Source organism: Panthera pardus, unplaced genomic scaffold, assembly GCF_024362965.1.
Source record: "Panthera pardus isolate Hobbes unplaced genomic scaffold, ASM2436296v1 HiC_scaffold_8, whole genome shotgun sequence".
NCBI classification, from domain to species: domain Eukaryota; kingdom Metazoa; phylum Chordata; class Mammalia; order Carnivora; family Felidae; genus Panthera; species Panthera pardus.
In genome coordinates, this window is record NW_026527013.1 from 50674134 (window position 1) to 50696200 (window position 22067).

Below are 22067 nucleotides of genomic sequence, written 5' to 3' on the forward strand. Positions count from 1 at the left end.
ACAAGCGACTGTTATCAAACAGCCAGAAGACCCAGGATTTATTTGGGACTTTTGCCAGAACCACGGGAACTAAGGGCCCTGTGGCTAGTAACCCAATGGTACTCAACTGGAACAGTGTCTCTCTGGACCCACTTTATTCCAGCTAGATTTTCTCTTTGGGTTCACACACCAACAGTATGTACTGGTCACTGGACACTTTTTTTTTTTAATCCTAAAAGGACACTCATGTATAGTCCACTTACCTGTTTTTAAAAATAGAAAACAAAAAAGCAATTGAATGCACAAACTGAACTATTGCAGAGGAATGAGAAGGAAGTAATATTTTAATGCACGTTATGTGAATTTGTGGATGCTCAGGCAGGACTGCACGAGGAGCAGTAATGGGGTCGTCAGGGAATTACTCCTTTGGACTTCAGGGTAATAAGAGATCCAGAAGCAACTTCAAACAAGACATGCAGGAAAATCAAAGAACAGAGCCGAACGCTAAATAAGAATTACCACTGCATCAATCTCAGCCACTGCTGAGATTTTGTGTAACCAGGTTCTCTGTGAATGTCAGTGGGGTATCTGCAAGTTGTGTAAGATGTGATACAGGCTTCGTCATACGGATTGCTAGACATCCCGCCTTCCTGGACTCCGTCTACCAAATGCCAACCGTGTCCCTTCCAATCACTGCAACAAACAAAGCCCGTGCCCTCCGTTGGTACAAACGCCCCCAGAAGCATCCCCTCTGAGGCCCACAGAGGTAAGCTGGAGGAACCTCAGGGTTAGAGGTGTTGGCCTCCTAGACTTGAGCGTGACAGAGCTACAGGAGGAAGAGGAGGAAGGGAGGCTTGTAGTACTCTCCCGTAGTAGTCCGTCCCCAGGGGCAGAATGCACCACCACCCAGGGGTGCACCTCATCCTGGCCTCAGCCTCCCCTATAGGCGGAGCCTGTGGCGTTGGCGGGGGGCAGCTGGATCCAGGGGCCAAGTCTGAGCCGGGAAGGTTTGCCAGGTCAGGTGACTCAGATTCTCCCAGCTCACGGCCCTTTGCTTCTGCATTTCCCCTTGTCTGCCAGGTGGTCCCAAGCGAGCAGGACACCCCTCCCAGGGCTGCGGCTCCCTGTTAGCAAGACCCCCACGGGTATGTAGTTCGGCCAGGCTTGGTGGGGAAGGGGGGACAGCAGTAATTGAACAGGACACAGCGAGTCCCAGGGGGTGGGGTGTAACAGGTGAAGGTGAAGTGCTCATCTGCATACCATCTGTCAACAGTGCCCTGGGGGGGGGGGGTGGTCTCAGACATCCCAAGCTTCTTCTAACCAGGCCTGTTATGTCCACATCCTCACACACCGAGGTGGACAAGGGCTGCAGGCCAGCAGGGGCCTGGGGATCAAGAGGGCGCAGACTGACCCTCTCGGTGTGTAGCGATTCCCTTCTGGGTAGGGTGCGGAGGGAACAGTATGACAGGGGCCTCTGGTTACCCCCAACCAGCTGCACAGCAGCCCGCCTGGCCCCCCAAAACAGCCTGGGCGTTCAGTCTTCAGAGCATCTTCTGTACCCACCCAGCCTTGCTGCACGTGACTGGGTTCACAGGACACCCTGCCACGTGAGCAGGTTCTAAGGTAGGCAGGTGATGTAAGAACCCACATACACCCCAAATCGCCCTCCAAAGCCGACCCTCGCATATGCACCATGTCACCATCCAATACAGCAGCTTTGTCCCCTGGCCTGGAAACAGATCTCTAGTTTTTCAGTTGGGGTGTGTGTGCGGGGCGTCTACCCCTGGAGCTGCCACATGGAGAGGAAGCCCAGGCTGCATGGAGAGGTCACATGTAGGTGTCCAGCTCATGGCCCCTCGCAGACGTCCCAGCCAACGGCCACCATCAGCCGCCAGACCCCTTGGTGAACCAGCTTTCAGATGATTTCAGTCCCCTGCTTTTGAGGCACCAGAGTGTTAAAATCTTCCCCGTGAGGCTTCAGACATCACAGAGCAGAGATAAACCATCTCCGCTGTGATGGTAGCTGAATTCCTAGCCCACAGAATGGGGAGTAAATGTTCTTCTCTTCTCTTTTTTTTTTAAGTAGGCTTCACGCCCAGCTCAGAGACTGAACTCATGACCTTGATGTCAAGACATGAGCTGAGATCAAGAATTGGATGCTTACGCAACTGAGCCCCCCAGGCACCCCTATATTTTGTTCTTGATGCTTCGAGAGCACTCTTTGGTATGCATTAAGAGGCAGCCAATCTGTAGGAGACCTTTAAACATCTCAGCAAGGCTCAGCTGGGCCAAAGGCACTGACAGTGGCACAACAGAACTGAGGGAAGCAAGTCAAGGGAGAAGCAAAATCAAACTGCACGCTCGATCGGGGCACTGGCTTCGAGACCAGAGGCGTGGCCCCGGCCATTTCAATGATGTGTTGTGAGGAAACGTGTGTAGGTTAAACGCATGCTGGATTCCACCAGGCGAGCTCTGGGGAAGACTTGTGGCTTGACAGATGATAAGCCGAATTGTCTGAAAGGACACACCAGGGTTTATACAAGATGGTTCAATGGAGCCAGCGATGAGTGAGCTCGGGGACCTCGGCTGTGCTCCGTGGCAAACGAGACTGGCAGGCCGTGGAGACAGCTGTGCCCTGTCAGATGATGGTGCAGCCAAAGCAGTACCGGTCCGGGTAGTCCACCACATGTACCCTGTGGTCAGTGCCATAGATGTAGTAGACATATGTCTGTCCCCGGTACCAGTAATGGACTTCCGTGACGGGGATCAGCTCAATGGTCTGGCGCTGGGGAAACAACGGGCCGAGAAAAACTTCAGTGTTCGAGTCACTTGCCTGCTCAAGAATCTTCAGTAGCTCCCTACTACTCTGTGGGATGAAGTTTATGCTCTGGAGTTGGCGTTTTGGCTCCCATATGCCTTTCTAGATGTACCTCATACTACACTCCTTCAAACACACTGAGCTCTGGCCCAACCAACTTCTCAGCTTTAGCCACTATCTGATTCTATGTTTCAGAAAGGGGGGGGGGAAGGGGGAATCATCCCCAGGGACGTCCCAGGGTGTATGGAAAGCCACCAGCCAAACAGGACATCTTCCAGAAGCATTAATTTTTTTTTTTTTTTTTTTTAATTTTTATTTTTGGGACAGAGAGAGACAGAGCATGAACGGGGGAGGGGCAGAGAGAGAGGGAGACACAGAATCGGAAACAGGCTCCAGGCTCCGAGCCATCGGCCCAGAGCCTGACGCGGGGCTCGAACTCACGGACCGCGAGATCATGACCTGGCTGAAGTCGGACGCTTAACCGACTACGCCACCCAGGCGCCCCAGAAGCATTAATTTTTAGATGGGGAGGAAGAGCAGAGAAAGGTGGAAGATAAAGTCATTTTAAACATTTTTGTATTAAAACAACCATGGAGGGGTGCCTGGGTGGCTCAGTCGGTTCCGCGGTCAACTCTTGATGTCCGTTCAAGTCATGACCTCCCAGTTTGTGAGTTTGAGCCCCATGTCGGGCTCTGTGCTGGCATCGCAGAGCCTGCTTAGGATTCTCTCTCCATCTTTCTCTGCCCCTCCCCCATGCTCTGTAAATAAATAAGTTTAATTTAAAAAAACAACCATGGAGATGTTAGGGAGTCCATGACACAATCTGAACTAAAATATAAGGTTAAACGTTGACACCAAAGAAATTCCAAAGTCTGCTAGTCTGCTTCAGGCTATTTTCACAGGACCCTCCCTCCCCCACCATGGTTTTGCTCTGACCTCCCTTTGAAAGCAGTCCTTCTCAAACACCACCCCTCCTTTTACAAACAGGGAAACTGAGGCCCATGGGCTCACGGAATTTCAGGTTGGGAACATCATCCAGGTCAAGGTCCGTGTGGGTAGTGCTCTACTCTCCTCCCAGCACGTGGCCTGTACCTGAGAGCCTGGGGCACTCACTTCCCCCAGCAGAGCGGTCCTGAGGTGTCTCATTCTCTGGCCCCTCTGCTGAGCAGTTACTCTACAATCTTCCAGAATTGCAGAGCCCTGAATAGAATGTGGGAGACCACCTTGGGAGAGAACACGGACATCCAGCTGAAACATCCACCCCCGTTAGCGCTAGGTGCTGCTGTGTTGGGACAGCTCCATACAGGGGACACAGCAAAGTCACTCCTCATCAGTCAAGCTAAGCTTCCTTGGGGATGTACTGCGGGCCAGGCTCTGCGTCAAAACCCCAACGTTCTCCAGCACAAGCTGCTTCTTTGTCCCAGACTCACATCTTGGGGGGATCCCAAACCCAGAGGGAGGTGGTGTGGATGGCCCAGGGTTAGACCTTCCTCCTTCAAGATGTTCCATTCCTTGGGAACAGCTCCAGCTCTCTCACTGTAGGTGAAGGTCCAGAGGCCTTCAGGGAAGGAGAAACAGGCCAGGGAGGGGGGCTGTGAAAAAAAGGACCCCTGTTCCACTGGAGGGGAGGCTGAAGGGCAGTGTGATATTGCGGCAGGAAGAGGGGACTCAGAGTCAAGGAGCGCATCTTCCATGAAGTTTTCTGTGCCATCTAAACTTCCTTTCTGTAGGAAATGGGGGTGAGAGCTCCTATGCCACAGGGTTGTTGAGATAACCGAATGAGATCCAGAGACTTCCCAGAGGCCAGAAAGTTGTCTCTGAGTGGTAGTTTTGGAAATAAAAGGTAGAAGACCCCTCTTTGATGTTTTGGTATGGAGGACACAAAATGAGAACCAAGAGGCAAGAGGAGGCGGGAGCCCACATCACTGCTCCAAACGCCTGGGCAGTATGGTCAGGGCCGCTCTCGTTTCCAGGCTTTTCTACCAGAACCAAATGGAGAGCAACACCAATACCACCCTTTCCTGCCTCCCTTGGCTTCTGATGCAAAAGGTCTTCAGGTTTGAGGCTACTGATTGGTTAGGACATCAGCTGCCATCAGGTGGCTACCTTGTAATCAGCCACGGATCTGTTGACACGCCTTGGTCATGCCCCCAGGATGAGCAGATTCCAAGTCTGAGAGCAAGAGCAGGGCACGGGGCAGGTGTCATGAGGGGTGTGTCCTCGGGCTGACTCCACTAACTTCTCAATCCTGAACAAACTATCCTCGGACAACTTTGTCTCCAGATGCAGGACCAAAGGACAATTTGAGGAAGGGATTCACAAGAGCCCTTTTCTCTCAGTGCTAATCCCTTTTAACACGACACACCCGTCTGCCCCTGGCTTACATTTCCCTGCTCCAGGACTGGTTCACAGAGGGCTTGTGTTGCCCAAGACAAGACTACACTCTAGGGGAAGGCCGCAGGAGACCCAGGCCTGCCACCAACATCCTGTGTGATCTCGGGCAGGTCACTTCCCTCTTCAGGCCTCAGTTTCCCCAGCTGTCAAAATTAAGGGCCCAGAAAGGATTCAAATTATCAGTCTCAGAAATAAAAGAATCTCAGGATAATCACGAGTGTCACAAGCTGACAGGCCCATTCCTAGAGTAGACACCTCAATCCTGGGGGCTCTCCATGTGACCCACACCGTGAATATGAGCTCCGCAAGAGCAAAGTCCCACAGAGACGATGTTCTGGGTCTTCCATGAACAAGGTTCTTGTCCCACCCATGCTCCTGCAAATCTGCCTCTTCTCTGCTGCTCACAGCCCATTGTCCTTCCTCAGAGTCCTGTCCTTGAGTTACGGAGCCCATGTGTCACAGAGAATGCACAAAGTGCCTGCGAAGCTGTGCCCGATGTTTGGACGGTGCTAAACAGCAAGAGGCCAGTTCCCTCGTCTCCAGGCACAGAGTTGCTGAGGTGTAACGAGCGCACAGAGGTCCCCTGGGACAGGGTGGTGGCAGGCCCTCGCCACACCTCACCCTTGTGTGACCCCTGCCCCTCCCATGCTGGCTCCCCTAGTCCTTTACAGGTTCCTCCTGGGAGCCCTTCCTTGACAAATGTCCTGCACACAAGCTGTTGTCTCGAAGCTGCTTCTGCAGAGCCCAACCTAAGGCAGGGTCCAACCCAGCTCATTTGAAAGATGAGGACACCAAGGCCTTCAGGAGGGGAGAGGGTGGCTCAGAGCCACGTGTATGTGCCAGAGCTGACAAGCAGGTCCCATCCCTGCAGTGTCTGGCCTCAGATCCCCCTTCGCTGATAGCCCCGTAAACCTGCACTGGCTTTCAAAGAGCCGCTGGTGTGCCTTGAGTGCAGTGAGTAATAACATTTGACTTGGAACTAGGAAGTGGGTTCTACTCCTGGGTTTTTGCACTAAGAAGCTGTGTGATTTTAGGTAAATTGCTTCCACTCTCTGAGCTTCCTTTGATTTACTGGAAAACTCGTGGGTTCAGGCTAGACTAAGGGGTAGCTGACATCGCCCCACAGGCCAAAGCCAGCCCGTCAGCCCATATGGTATTCCTAGCATTTTTAAAGCTTTGTTCTCAATCTTGAAAAATTGGAAGGTTTCCTATAAAAGTCTGGCTTTCAGAGGGTCCAAAATCTCTGCCCCTGTGCCTGCACAAAGATGAGTCGTGGCTGGCTCCTTTGGAGAAGACGGCTCTCTCACTCATGTTACCACCCGGCCGTGGCAGGTCTCTGAGTTTGCGGTGCCCCCAATCCAGCTCCGAGATGGGATTCATTACTTTTTAATTAAATGCATCCTTCTCTCCCCTGCAAACAGGGGAGATGTGCAGAAAGGGAAGGGGAGATACTCATTGCAGAGGGACCAGAAGGAAAAGGGACATTTTGAGCAGCAGTTTCCAAGCACTTAAAGCAAACCCTCTGAAGGAGTGTTAACGTCTCTTTTTCACTGGTGAGAAACCAGACTTCGGGGAGGAGGCAGTAGCTGGCCCAGGAGAATGTCAGGACACAGGAGAACCTGGATGTAAGCCTATTAGACTCAGGGAGCTCGGCCCTGGCCATTCCGGGGCCAAACCCCCATCTCCTCCAGGGACCCCCATCAAGCAGCTGGCTGCAGGGACCATTCAAAGCTGCAAGAGGCAACATCGCCACCTAGTGGCCATCCCAACACAGCACGAAAGCAGCCTAACCCTGGGGGCCTCCACCGCTCCCCAAGGGAGGTGGGAGAAGACAGGCCTTGGATTTAGAAAGTGCCCTGAAGGGCAGAACTCTAGGTGCCAGACTTGGGTAAGCCCTGAATCCTGAACTTCCTCCACCCATCCCTCTCTGAATATTCTAACCCACAGGGTTAAAATCAAGATCTCACTGCCACACTCCTGCTTGAGACCCTACAATAGCTTCCAGTTGCTCTCAGGATAAGAATCCTAATCTTGCACAATTTCCAGTGGTCCCACCTTCTGTGGAGGCCCCACAGTGCTCTGCTCTCTGCCCTCCAGCCACACGAGTCTCAGGTCAGTCTCCAGTACTGACCCCCTTCCTAAACTGGGGCTCCTGTCCTCCACCCCTCCCCTAACTGATGCCTTCCCGCCCTTGTCTGGAAGGGCCCCCCCCCCCCAGCAGGAGCCCCAGCCTGGCCCCAGAAGCCTGGCCTCCCCACAGCCCCCGACCCCTACCCCACTCACCTGCTGCAGGACTCGGGCCCGGGGGGACAGGGCAGCCCTGTGCTCCGCAATGCCCCTCTGGGAGGCCAGAGAGATCTCCCGCAGCGGGAAATCCACAATGGGGTACACCTGCGGGAGAGACACAGCCGACCTGCTGCCCTGACCCAGGGTGTCAGCACCTGGAGCCTTACAGCTCTGATTCACACGGGGCAGAAAGCAAGCCCAGACAGGGAAGGGCCCCCGAGGCCAAGAAGTGAGTGGGTGGGAATTGTTGAACCTCCAGGTGCCCCTGACCTCCTGGGGAATTCCAACCAAGAAAGCGGGGCTGTGGCACAGACAGCAATCCTTCTCCTGCAGCCCACTCTCACCCAGCACACCTTTGCTGCTGACTCGGGCTTGGGGTGGGGCTTCCTGAAGGGGTCATGCCTGAACTGAGCCCGTAGGAAGTCAGATTGGGGCGAAGAAAGGCGGGTGAGGAATACTATTCCACCACAAAAAAGAAGGAAACCTTGCCGTGGGAGACAACACGGACGGACGTCGCGGGCATTGTGCTAAATGAGATCAATCATTCAGAGAAAAACAAATGCCATATGATCTCATTTATACATGGAATCTAAAAAACAAACTCCTAGATAGAGAACAGACTGGTGGTTGCCGGGGCAGGGGAAGGTGAGATGGGAGAAGGTGGTAAAAAGGTACAAACTTAGGTATAAAATAAGTAAGTCCTGAGGATGTGACACGGTGACGATAGTTAATAATACTGTGTTGTATATTTGAAAGCCGCTAAGGCACTAGATCTTAAAAGTGCTAATCATGAGAAAATAAAAGCTGTAACTGGTGAGAGATGTTAACTAGACATTGTGATGATCACTTCACCATACATACAAATATTGAATCACTGTGTTATACAGCTGAAACGAATATGATGTATGTCACTTGTGCCTCAACTTTTAAAAACCCATACTACAGGGGCGCCTGGGTGGCTCAGTCGGTTGGGCATCCGACTTCAGCTCAGGTCATGGTCTCACAGTTCGTGGGTTCGAGCCCTGCATCGGGCTCTGTGCTGACGGCTCAGAGCCTGGACCCTGCTTCGGGTTCTGTGTCTCCCCCTCTCTCTGCCCCTTCCCTGCTCATGCTCTGTGTCTCTCTGTCTCTCAATAATAAATAAATGTTAAAAAAATAAATAAAAAATAATCCATACTATAAAGTGAAAGAAGCCAATCTGAAAAGGCTACATACTATGAATGAAAGAGAGAGAGAGAAAGAAGAGAAAAAGGCTGAGCACCTAGTCTCTCTAAGAGAAAACAGGATGACCCTGCTCAGATATCCCATAAAGGCCAAGTTCCCTGCCAAGACCTACAGCAGAGGTTGGCAAATCTGTTTTGCAAACGGCCACACAGTAAATATTTTAGGCTTTGTAGGCCATAGGGCCTCTGTCTCAACTACTCAATTCTGCCCTTGCAGCACGAAAGCAGCCACAGACAATAAGTAAACAGACAGGCATGGCTGTGTTTCAATAAAACTTTATTTATAAAAGCAAGGCCAGGGCCAGATTTTGCCAACCCCTGTCCTACCGGACTCTCCCTGATCTGGTTGCTGACACCTCTCATGTCTTAGCTGCTTGCTCTGCCCGACTCAAGTCCCTCCTGTCCCACTGCCCTCTGCTGCTCCCTCTGCTGGACCCCTTGGCTCGAGTCCACATGGTCTACTCCCCCACCGCACTGTTCTGGTCTTTGCCCAGGGTCACTTCCCGGCCACCAGCTGAAACCACACCCCTCCATGTCTCTTTTCCCTGCCTGCATATTTTCACAGTGGCCCTTACAACCATCTGACATTGGGGTGGAATACTATTACCTTCTCCCTCACCGGACTATGAGAGATCTACAAGAGTGAGCATTTTGTTCCACGGTATCCCCAGGGCCTAGAATAGTGCCTAGTATGGGCAGAGGGTCTCAAGGCTTGTGTGAGGGTGTGGGGGGAGGAGGAGGAAACACAGGGTCGAGCATGTGAAATTCAGGAGAGAACTGGCCCCACAGGCCCCAGCAGTCACTCTCCTGCTTGGCAGCAAGCACCATCGTCACCCAGCCCGTCTTTGTCTTTCCGAGTGAACGAAGCACACACAGGAGGGGAGGGCAAACCCAGCTTCCGTGCTACGGTCTTCGAATCCCTCCTTACCGCGGTGTTTTCATCCTTAAAGAGGCTTTCTCCTTTGGCTTTGGCAAGGAGCTCCCTGGGGCAATTCAGCCGGTGCTCAGATACAAACTCAAACAGGCTGTTTTTCCTGGAAGTGCAGAGGATAGGTTTGGAATCGGACAGGTGTCGGCTGGAGGGCTTGCATGACTACTGGTGGGGCCTTGGGAAAGTTCTTTAGCCTCTTTGGGCCTCACCATCCTCATCTGTACAGTGGGAAACTGAAGTACTGACAGTTCTGTTCTATTACCTCATTCTGTCCTTGCCTGTGAAGCCCTTAGCACAGCGCCCAACAAGGGAAACCCATAGCGCATGGGGAGCCTTCCCTGACATGGGAACTTAAGACACAGGGACTCTAGTCCCAGAAGGGAAGGCCCAGGCACTGAGTGGCTGCTGCACTAGAAACTGGCAGTGTCAGAATTTGAACTCGGGTCTGTCCGTTGTGGAGCACGCCAGCATCCAGCCACCCACCCTACCTCTCCCCAGGGACCTCCCCCCTCCCAAGTGGCCTAAAGCCCTTTTCTCCCAGCGCAGAACCCTGCATTGCGAAAGCCCCAACCAAGTGGAGTTTCTCTGCAGAAACCAGTCCAGGCCATGTCCCCTGGCCTCCCCCATGGGGCCACAGCCACATACCACATGATGACCAGCTGGATGAAGTGCAACAGTCTCTTCTCCCCCTTGCAGGTGGCACAGGTCTTGCTTCCCCTCCCTGAGCACGTGCTGCACCTGAGAGGGGCACACGGTCGGCACCACTCATGTAAGTTACGGGGTCCTGGCGGCTTCCAGCATGCCCACCCCCAAATCCTTCCTCATAGAGGTGGACTAAGGTGAACACCACTGGCTTCCACTCCCCACCATCTAGGCCTCCTGCTTCTGGTGGCAGTGCCCCAGTTTCTCTTTGGAGACCACCCTTTCCCCACCCAGCCCATATGGATTGTGGGCTTTCCCCCACCCCTTCTATGACTAGCTTCGGACCTGGGCATGCCCAGTCAGTTCAGTCCATCTCTATGGCCACAGTGGCTGACACAGATATGAGCACATGACCCAGTTGAGTGCAATGAGATCTGCCCTGTAACTGTTTCTGAAACTATCAGGAGAGGGATATCCTTATCTACTGAGGCTACTACGCTTGGAGCCATTGGCTGTCCCCTCTTTTACCACAAGAGACAGCTTGCCTGAGAATGAAGTCAACACAAAGACACGCCGGGTGAGGGACTGAGACAGAGTCCTGGTGACATTGCTTAAGCACCTGGATCCAGCTGTACCTGAAGCCATCCCAGAAATATAATTCTGGACTTTTCTTTCACAAGGGCAGGGTTTTTTGTTAAGCTCATTTGAATTAGGATCCTTTCACATGTAAATAAAAGAAACCTGAGCGAACAGAGATGGAACTCTGTTGATTGTTCAGTCAATCAAGCAACCTTCCTTGACTCCTGCACTCAGGCCCTGCAGTGAGTTATAAATAAGAATTTGCCTAGGCCCCGATCCTCAGAGAGTTAAGGATATCTGGCTCGAGTGGTTTCCTGCATTCATTTCCCCACCATGTGGGCGGGAAGAAGTCTCCCCTCCTAAAACCCTCCCTCCCTTCCTCTCTGCAGCACTTCATTCTTTACATCTCTACCCACAGACTGCTGGATAAGTTCTAGTCTCTTCTTGAAGTATCAAGCCTGGAGGAAGGTTCACCCACTCCACAAATATTTACTGAGCACCTACTACACACACAGCTCTGGGGCACAGGAGCGACAAGACAGAGTACCCAACTGCCCTCCAGAAGGGCAGACAATGAAAAGCAAGAAAGCTGGTAAGGGAGCGCTCTTCACCTCGGTGCCGGGGAGACCCGCTCATACCTCCGTCTGCCAGACCCCGAGCACATCTGACATCTCCGGGACTGCTTGGCTTTGCGCTTGGCTCCACTGCAGGAGGGACACCTCACCTGCGGACACACCACGGCCTCAGCCCCTGCTGGCCTCCCAGGGAAGGGGGCAAAGGGCATCCTGAGACCTGGTTCAAATCCCAACCCGGTGATCCTGAACAAGCCACTTGTCTCCCTGGGCCTCAGCCCCTTCATCTGTAAGATGGAAGGGGAACACTGTACCTTTGGGCCCCACCAGCTGTTGCCTTCAAAGATGCTACAGCCTTATATCTGTGTGTCTCCTGAGACATCATTCTCTCCTGCTCCTCTCTGATCCCCATGACTCCTGAGACTCTGCCCTGACCAAACAGCCATGGCCAGAGGGACTGGGAAGAGGGGCGGGCTGGCTGAGGAGCCTGGAGTTGGGAATGGGGAGCTCAGTCTTGGAGAGGCCCCCAGGCTTCGTTCCCACAGTTGGCTCACAAAGGCCTCTGGAGACATTCCAGGGAAGAGGGAAGGGAAGAAGGGGAGCAGGGGTGGATGGAGGAACACAAAAGATCACAGGGAGGGGCTCCACGAAGGCTGCAAGGGGGTGCATGGCAGGAGCAAGGGCACAGGAGACAGAGGCGGGTGGGAGGGCACAGGCGGGCCCCACAGGTGGCCTGTGAGTAGGCAGAGGAAGGCACACAGCAGGTGGAAGGTGGGCATCCAGAGGGTGGAAGGCAGGTGGGCAGAGGGAAGGATGGAGGAAGACATGGCTTAACGTGGCGAGTGGTCAATATGTGTCCAAAAGATCAGGAGCAAATGGGGAGAGCTGAGGACACATAAGGGGCATGATCTGACTCCCAGTGTGGTGAGCAGCCCCGAAGGCTGATGGCACCAGAGCCTGGCAGTGTGCTTACGGACCTGTACTAGGTTGACCAGTATCTCCCCCACCACCACCCCCCAAAATTTATAGCTACCAGAACCTCCGAATGTGCCTTTATTTGGAAATAGTCTTTGAAGATAGAATTAGTCCAGATGAGGTCATGCTGGACGATGGTGGGGCTTAAATCTAGCGCCTGGTGTCCTCACATTCTGAGGGAGCCCCAGGACACACGCGGAGAATGGAGTGGTGCACCTACCGGCCAGGGTGCACTGGACTGGGGGGCAGCTGCCAGAAGCTGGAAATGTGGCTCGGGGCCTCCAGAAAAAACCAACCCCATGGATACCTTGACTTTGGATTTCCAGCCTCCAGAAATGTGAGAGAATAAAAATCGGTTGTCTCAGCCCCCCCACCCCCAGTTTGTGGTAATGTATCATGCTCTCTAAGACACAAACACAAGGCCCCCATCTATATTTTGCCTCTAGAAGCTCCCATGAACGTCACTTTTTCAGACTCATCTCCCCATCCTGCAAATGCTGGTCACTTGTCAGTCTTACCCAAAGACAGAGGGTTCCCAGTGGGAAGGCCCACCTCTTATGGGGTCCTCTTACAGGGCCCAGCACAGAGCGTGTACTCAGTCTCAACAAATGTTTGTAAATGAATGAGAAAAAAGGAAAAGAATTGAAATCATAAACCATAAACCACTGCAGTGAACAAAGGCCAGTAGCAGACGCCCAATCCAACTTTCCCATTTTGCAGGTGAGCAAATGGAGGCCCAGAAAGGGAGGACAACTTGCCTCAGGTCGAACTGTTAGTGGGGGAGCCCCATACCCGGGGCAGAGCCCTCTGTCCCCGCGTGGTGCCTCCTCCCACATCATCACTTACTCACCAGAGGCCACACAGGACTCACCATGCCGGCCCCATGGCAGCCGCTGCATTTGTAACGCCCACGCCCATGGCATTTGTGGCATTCCTGAAAGTGAAAACCTCTCCTGGGCTCCAGTTTCCCAAGCCCCAGCACCTCCTGACTTCACCTGCCCCACACCCACTCCACAATGTCACCAGCCCAAACAGAGGTGCAGCCGGTAAGGCCCAGGGCAGGAAGGTAGCCATTCTCACTTGATGAGGATTGAATCCTCATCAAGGGGCCTTGAATGCCAAGCCAAGGAGGTCATGTTACCATTTCCTCAGAGCCCCAGCCCAGTCTGTTCTCTGAACTCCGTGCTCCCAGGCTACGCCACAAAGGCCGATGTCCTTGGCCCACTGGGTAGCTGAGAGGTCTTTTGGAACAGACGCCATAAAAACTGCACAGCATTTCTGTGCAAGGCAAAGAGCTGGCTATTGGAATTTAATCACCAAATCAAAATAGCTTTTCCACTCCTGAGAAGAGAATGGAACCCCCTCCTGACCTCTCAAAGTCCTGGTCATCACGTGACACTATGAAAACTCATAGGTTACGTGCTTGAATCAAGTTCTAAAGTGAAAATAAGGCAGGTAAAGAGATGAGAACAGAATGGGAAATATCACATGTGTGGTTTTGTAATATGTTACAAAATATGTTACAATGTTGGCCTCATTGCAGGTCGCAATTACATTTCCATAGGACAGGACAGAAGTCCAATTTTGTCCCTTTAATGACTCTGCTGAAAATCCAAACAGTTTGAACTTTATTTTGTATCAGTTTCATTCAGCACTTCAGCCGTTTACTGTTTACTGGTCGGGCAAAAATAAAAACACACTGAGGGTCTAGGAATGTGAATGTTCACTGTTTAAAGCTGGTGACAGGTTAGTAAATGGAATCATCCTTTCGCTATGTGACTATTCTCTAATCTGCATGAATTAAAAAAATTTTTTAATGTTTACTTATTTTTGAGAGAGAGAGAGAGTGAGCAGGGGAGGGGCAGAGAGAGAGAGGGACAGAGAATCCAAAGCAGGCTCTCTGATGACAGCAGCGAACCGTGAGCTGATGACCTGAGCCGAAGTCGGCTGCACAACCCACCGAGCCCCTAATTTGCATGGAATTTTGGATGGGTCTATATTCCTTGCACTGGGTTTCCTTAGAATTAGCCCGATTAATAGCCAAGGAATGAACCACCAGTCTGCATTCTGGATTTTCTTTTCTTAAAAAATAAAGTTTAGGGGCGCCTGGGTGGCTCAGTCAGTTAAGCGTCTGACTTCGTCTCACGTCTTGATCTCGCGGTCCGTGGGTTTGAGCCCCGCGTTGGGCTCTGTGCTGACAGCTCAGAGCCTGGAGCCTGTTTCAGATTCTGTGTCTCCCTCTTTCTCTGACCCTCCCTTGTTCATGCTCTCTCTCTGTCTCAAAAATAAATAAATGTTAAAAAAAAATTTTTTTAATAAATAAATAAAGTTTGAGGAAATACCCAGTGACTTCCTAAGATCAGCACTGTAAAGTCTGAAACCAACTCAGAGAGAAGGGCAAAGATTCCAACAATCACGTTACCTTGACCAGTGACGAATGAGGGACTTGGAACTTCCTCGTGTCTTCCTGAAACATTGGGGGGACCTGGACTTTGATGTCCCAAAGCCTGGGAGAGGTCCCTCTCTGTGGCCCATCCACTGACTGGTCTGACACAAAAAGGGATCATTGTAAGGCCAGTGAACAGCTACAAGAACAAGCTTTCATTTATTTACCAAACAGTATGGAGCCTTCACCTGATGCCAGGCATTAGGCAAGATCCTGCGCTAAGGGCCCCCTCAGAGTCTGTGGTTAAGCACCCAAGTGTTGAAGTCGAACAGACCTGGTTTGACTCCTGACTCTTCTGCTTCCCAGCTGCGCAACTCCAGACAAGTTCATTTACCTCTCTGACCTGCAATTCTCTCATCTCCAAAATGGGGGAAATACATGGCACCTACCATATAGGATGGTAGTGAAATTAAACAGAAGGCATAGCAATGCTTAGCACAGGGGTGGCACATGATAGAGGGATCAAAAGCAAGAACTGCCAACACTGTGGTGACTATTCCCCACCTTCTTGTCCTTTCTCCTTCCCCTCCTCTGTTCAAGGAGATAAGGCACAGCTACAATGATGATACAATGTAATAGGATATGGAAAGTGCTTGGGACAAGAGTTGCATAAAGCCTCTGCAAACTCAGAAGACTGACTCCTTCTGTTGGATAAGGGGTCAGCAGGTGAAGAAATCCTGAAAGGCTTCATAAAAGAGGTGACACAGGAGCTGAGTCTTAAAGGATGAACCAGTGGTCAGCAGAGAAGGAAGCGCTGAGGGCTTCCCAGAGAGAACCTTCAGCAGCTAGTGGGGTTCAGCAGCAGGCAGGATGGCACAGTGAATGGGGTCCTCAAGACTCAGGGAGGCACTGGGGATGGCCTAGAAGGCAAGCGGAAACCCAACCACACAGGCTGCCTTTGTGATCTAGCCCTGTGTGGTGGCACCAGTGTGTGGCCAAAGCCAAACCCTAGACTTTTTCAGGCCCTTCTGCAAACACTTCCAGACAGGAAGGATTTATTTCCCAAGTTCCACACTGGAGAGTCTGGATAAAAGCCCACCCTCTCATTTTACAGAGGATGGGGAAACCAGGGCTCCAAGCAGAAGAGCATCTCACTCAGGTTAGTGGATAAGACATGTCCTGATATTTTCCACCAGCCCCTGCCATATCTGTTCCCAAGTAAACTGATTTCACTTACTGGTAAAGGGTTGAAATGTCCATTCGCTTATCCTGGATTCACTAAAAGTCTCTAGTCGGTACTATAGAGAAAAAAAAACCAGCATGTTCACAGTCATGCCCTTTAGGAAGACAGCATTGTGGAAAAAGACGAAGCTTTCCACCTGCCGAGGCTCCCCAGGAAATTGAAAGGCCCCACACCCAGCACCACAGGCTGCTTTGAACAGCTGGCAAAGATGATTTCTACTCCAGATGCCCCTGGACGTCTGCAGGGAGGTCAGTCAGCCCCAGGAAATCTCCCCCGATGGGCTCACAAGCTGATTTCAGCTCCCATTTCTTTACACCCAGAAATGCTCTATAAGGCAAGCTGTGGGAGAGCAATTGCCCTTTTTTTTTAAATGTTTTTATTTATTTTTGAGACAGAGAGAGACAGAGCATGAGCAGGGGAGGGTCAGAGAGAGAGGGAGACACAGAATCTGAAACAGGCGCCAGGCTCTGAGCTGTCAGTACAGAGCCCGACGCGGGGCTTGAACCCACAGACTGTGAGATCATAACCTGAGACAAAGTTGGATGCTTAACTGACTGAGCCACCCAGGCGCCCCAGCAATTGCCCTTTAACAGATGGAGCCCAGTCGAATCTGCTGCCTCAAACGTCCCCTTTGGAGGCATTTTTCTGCCTGATGTCAAGGTCCTCCCTCTTGATCTCATCCACAAAATCACAAAACAAGAAGGGATCTTGGACATCACCTGGCTCCTCCTCTGACACTGGAGAAAACAGAGGCTCAGAGAGGTCAGTTACCTTGACCAAGATCACACAGCTACACAGGGGCCTCTTCCCCTAGGCTCCTGCTCTAACCACTCCCTGTGAGGCTTCTATGCTTTCTGTGTGATGGTGCACTCGCCAGAGGATGGCCGTGCCAGTGGTACTAGAAAATGTGAACTTAAAAGCTGTTCCTTGGCCCTGTCGATGCAGAAGGGGACATAAGTGCCCACTGTGGTCTCAGTAACAGACAGAAGATTTCCCTGGAGCTTCGGGCCCAGGGGTCATGAATAAACGATTCCTTGGCACAGATGTGACTGGCGGGATCAAGGGGAGTAGATGGGCCTTTCTTGGCCCACCTCTCCCGGAAGCGGGTTACTCATGTATTTAAAGACACGGACTTTGGTGACGGCGAACCCGATTTACGTCCTAGCTCTGTCACTTCTAGCTGTAAATTTGGGGCAAGTAACTTTACCTCTCTCAACTTTCAATTCCTCCCCTTTAACTGGTCACAGTAAGATCTACTGTGCAGGGCAGTTGTGGGACTTCATAAGACATACGTGTAATGTGCCACCCATGATGCTGAACACAGTTGAGCTTTGCAGTGAAGACTGGTAATAAGGACTCCTTGTGTCATCATGCACAACTACAGATCAGAGGAGTGGCAAAGGCACTTCAGTGTCACCGCTATTCACATGCACTGACCCCCCCAAGACTCCTTTCTCCCGTTCGACCTCACGCAAGCCACCCCCCGCCCCAAAGCCTAAAGCCCTCCCCAGGCGACCGCCAGGCCCAGGCCCCCTTACCCTGCACAACGTCTGCTGCTTCAGCTCCTGGATGATGAGGTCACCGGCGGCTGTGCTGCCATAGCAGCATTTGGAGCTCACAAAGCTGAGGAGGGCTTCGCGGGCCACTTCCTCTGTCACCAAGGGGACTCTGCTGGGGACAGAGCACAGAAGCAGGGTCTCTGGAAAGGGCCTGCAGGCTCATCAGGGCCAGCCAGCTCCCTCTTGATGCAGATGGAAATGGAGGTCAGGAGAAGGGAAGGGCCAGGCCGTGGGCCACGGTAGTGGTGAGGCACTCGGGGGTCCATCTGGGGAAGGAACCTCTGGCAGAGGGAACTGTGTGAACAGATGCCCACAGCGGGAGCAAGGCAGTTCTTTCTAGAGGACAGGACAGCAACACTGCTGTAGCTGAAGTGCAGGGCTCAGGAGAAGAGCTTAGAGAATCTTAGCACGTGCTCACACACACACACACACACACACACACACACACTTAAAGATGTACTTAAAGACAAATCACGCCATTTTACAGATGAGGAAAACTGAGGTCTGGAGACGATGTCACACAGCTAGGAGGAGGCAAAGTTAGGTCAGACCACGTTCCCATGTTCCTGCCCTTGGGGACCTTGCCCCCTCAGCCAGAGGAGCTATGAGCAGTGTTCATGAGAAAGCCCCTGCCAAGAACTACCAGGCCGTGGTGCCCACAGGGACCCACCGTGAGCCTGCTGGGCCAGCGCGGCAATGGGTGGGAAGGAAGACAACAAATGGGCCCTTCCTTGGCCTTCTCTCTGGATGCCTCCCTCTCCTCCTAGAAAGCTCTTCCCTGAGGCCCAGCTGCCATGTCACCTCCTAGCAAAGCCCTCCCCCACCAAGACCTCCAGGAAGCAGAAGTCCCCTCCTTCTTCCTCCCTCATATCTTCATTTACTTCTCCACAGCAGCCTGACTCCAAACAGTAAGCCCCTCTCATGCACAGCGATGTCTCCAGCACCTCTGGTCTGGTGCACAGAGGGGCCTGCGCACATGCAGGAGGTGTGGGGCCCAGAATGGCCAAGAGCACTCCATTGAGGAAGCGGGGTCTGCCCTGCGCATGGAAGGTGGGCAGCCAGGGAGGGGAAGGGGAGGCACTCTAGGCAGCACTGCGGCCAGGAGCACCCAGGAGATTCCTTGAAGGCAGGATACAGCCACCCAGCCAAGTGGCCAGACCCAGAAAGCAGGGGGTTCCACCTTCTCTCTGCACAAAGCTGGCTGGAAAGCCAGAGCTCTGTCCAGAGTCCTGGGTCCAGGGAGTCAGCAAACTCCTTCTGCAAAGGACTAGAGACTAAATAGTTTAGGCTTCATGGACCATACAGTCTGCCTCAATCACTCACCTGTGCTGTTGTAGAACAAAAGCAGCCACGGACAGTATGTGAATAAATGGCATGGCTCTGCTCCAATAAGACTTGATTTACAAAAGCAAGCAGCGGCTGGATTTGGCCCAGGGAGCTGCAGTTCCCAACCCCTGGTCGACACCGTGCTTCTCGACTGCAGCTTGGTAGCCAAACAGCCTGAAGAGCTTGCTTGGTAAAGTACACATTCCTGGTCTCTGTCCCTGGAGGATCTGACCCAGTAGGTCTGGGATCCTGATGCACTGTCAGGGTTGAGATCTGTAGACCCTAAAATCCGCGAGGAGGGCTCTTGGCACAGTGGGGGTGGGGGTGATGTGAGGGTCACTGCACATGATCCTGTGTGATGGCACCACAGCTCACCTGTGTTCCAGGAACGAGGACCAGCACCTTTGCTCCAGGGGTCTCCCTGGAGCCTCCAAAGGTGGGAACATTATCTGCTGTCCTGGAGGAGAGGGGAGGAGTCAGGGGCTCCACAGCCTAGCTCAAAGGCACAGGTATTTGCAGGGTGAAGGAAGAATAGACTGGTTGAAAGGGAGGTTGAATGAGACAAAGGGAAATGCTAATGTATCTAATGCAAGAAGAGTGGTTCTCAAACCAGCATGATTCCAGTCTTAAATACCTGTGGATATGGTCATGGAATGTTCGTGGACACAGGGCTGATGTCCCTATGTGCTCCTTGTCCCTCCCAATGGTGATAAGAGGCTTCCCAGGGCCCCCCAGGGGAAAGGGGCTGTATCCCAGCACTGGCCTGTTCCAGATAGGTCTCTGCAACCAGCATAAGCCCCAGGAAGAGGCTGTAGGAAGCAAGACCCACCAGACTTACCACCTCCTTGAAAAAGCCAGTCATAGCTGGGCAGTCTCTCCAGGAGTTCAGCTGGCGGCGCCAAAGGACTCTCGGCCTCAAAACTGAGGTCCACCACACCTGTGGAAGGAAGGCAGTCCTGAGCTTCTGGGAGGAGGGGAGTCAGTGGTGACTTCACCGGAAGCTGACAAGCCAGGGTGGGCGTGTTACAAAAAGGCTGACAGTTTAACAAGCCAATCTCACTCTGGCACCATGGGACACACAACACATCTGTAGGGCAGGCGGGGACGGGGTGGGGGTGTGATAATAGCAGCGATAATAATAATGATGAGAAAAACATTCAGAATGGCAGCTCCTGTTTGCTGGGTACCTACTCTGTGCCAGCCCCCCATGACAGATGATCATATAGAAACATGATCATATTCCACGACCCTAGGAGACAGGTACTGAATTAGAGATGGCCACACTTCTTTGTTGCTTCTGTCTTCAAGTGGTGTATCTGTTATCTCCTCCCCTTGAACCTTCACAGGCTTGAGCTGCTTCAAGCAAGGGAACATGGGGGAAACATGAAGAGACCACAGCTTCTACTTCTTGTCTCTTGGAGCACTCCCTCTCGGAGCACTCCCTCTCGGAGCACCCCCTCTCAGAGCACTCTCTTGGGGCACTCCCTCTAGGAGCACTCCTTCTTGGAGCACTCTCTCTTGGAGCACTCCCTCTCAGAGCACCCCCTCTCAGAGCACTCTCTTGGGGCACTCCTTCTTGGAGCACTCCCTCTTGGAGCACTCTCTCTTGGAGCACTCCCTCTCAGAGCACCCCCTCTCAGAGCACTCTCTTGGGGCACTCCCTCTTGGAGCACTCTCTCTTGGAGCACTCCCTCTCAGAGCACCCCCTCTCAGAGCACTCTCTTGGGGCACTCCTTCTTGGAGCACTCCCTTTCAGAGCACTCCCCCTTGGAGCACTCCCTCTTGGAGCACCCCCCTCAGAGCACTCTCTTGGGGCACTCCCTCTTGGAGCACTCCCTCCTGGAGCACTCTCTTGGAGCACTCCCTCTCGGAGCACTCCCCCTCGGAGCAATGCCTCTTGGAGCACTCCCTCTTGGAGCACTCTCTTGGAGCACCCCCTCTCAGAGCACTCTCTTGGGGCACTCCCTCTTGGAGCACTCCCTTTTGGAGCACTCCCTCTCGGAGCACTCCCCCTCGGAGCAATGCCTCTTGGGGCACTCCCTCTTGGATCACTCCCTCTTGGAGCACTCCCCCTCGGAGCAATGCCTCTTGGAGCACTCCCTTTTGGAGCACTCCCTCTCGGAGCACTCCCTCTCAGAGCACTCCCTCTTGGAGCACTCACTCTTGGAGCACTCTCTCTTGGAGCACTCCCTCTCAGAGCACCCCCTCTCAGAGCACTCTCTTGGGGCACTCCCTCTTGGAGCACTCTCTCTTGGAGCACCCCCTCTCAGAGCACTCTCTTGGGGTACTCCTTCTTGGAGCACTCCCTTTCAGAGCACTCCCCCTTGGAGCAATCCCTCTTGGAGCACTCCCTCTTGGAGCACTCTCTTGGAGCACCCCCCTCAGAGCACTCTCTTGGGGCACTCCCTCTTGGAGCACTCCCTCCTGGAGCACTCTCTTGGGGCACTCCCTCTTGGAGCACTCCCTCCTGGAGCACTCTCTGGGAGCACCCCCTCTCAGAGCACTCTCTTGGAGCACTCCCTTTTGGAGCACTCCCTCTTGGAGCACTCCATCTTGGAGCACTCCATCTTGGAGCACTCCATCTTGGAGCACTCTCTTGGAGCACTCCCTCTCAGAGCACCCCCTCTCAGAGCACTCTCTTGGGGCACTCCTTCTTGGAGCACTCCCTCTCAGAGCACTCCCCCTTGGAGCAATTCCCCTTGGGGCACTCCCTCTTGGAGCACTCTCTTGGAGCACCCCCCTCAGAGCACTCCCTCTTGGAGCACTCCCTCTCAGAGCACTCTCTTGGAGCACTCCCTCCTGGAGCACTCTCTTGGAGCATCCCTCTTGGAGCACTCCCTCATGAGCCCTGAACTTCCATGTATATATCAGCTACCCTCCTGGGGAGACCACATGGACTACAGGCAGACTATAAGCCTACACGCAGAGGGGCCCAGTGGAGCCCAGCCTGCCAGCCACTCCACCATCCTACCAAGCCACCAGGCATCCGAGCAAAGCCATCACAGACCCGCCAGGCCAGACCAGCTTCCTGCTGAATACCACTGAGTGACCCTGTCATGGATTGCATGTCCCCCCAAATTCATATGTTGAAACCCTGAATGGTATTACAAGGTAGGGCCTTTGGGAAGTGATTAGGTTTAGATGAGGTCATGTG

General features: G+C 52.9%; 1 protein-coding gene across 4 annotated transcripts in view; it reads right to left on the reverse strand.

Annotated features, from left to right (window-relative positions):
- Positions 1–305: 305 nt before the first annotated feature.
- The window catches only part of SSUH2 (ssu-2 homolog), a 32041-nt gene continuing 10279 nt past the window's right edge, over positions 306–22067 (reverse strand). The window contains exons 2-12 of one of the 4 annotated variants that reach the window (XM_019428298.2): positions 19752–19850; positions 19289–19370; positions 17567–17696; positions 16023–16083; positions 14822–14946; positions 13271–13333; positions 11491–11576; positions 10277–10369; positions 9629–9734; positions 7475–7582; positions 306–2764 (exon numbers count right to left, since the gene is read on the reverse strand). In XM_019428298.2, the coding sequence (XP_019283843.2) occupies positions 2618–2764; positions 7475–7582; positions 9629–9734; positions 10277–10369; positions 11491–11576; positions 13271–13333; positions 14822–14946; positions 16023–16083; positions 17567–17696; positions 19289–19370; positions 19752–19850 (1100 nt within the window). In that variant the 3' untranslated portion in view covers positions 306–2617. Of the gene's footprint in view, positions 2765–7474; positions 7583–9628; positions 9735–10276; positions 10370–11463; positions 11577–13270; positions 13334–14821; positions 14947–16022; positions 16084–17566; positions 17700–19288; positions 19371–19751; positions 19851–22067 lie in introns of all 4 variants that reach the window. The other 3 variants (XM_019428296.2, XM_019428297.2, XM_019428295.2) reach the window with 3 other exon arrangements.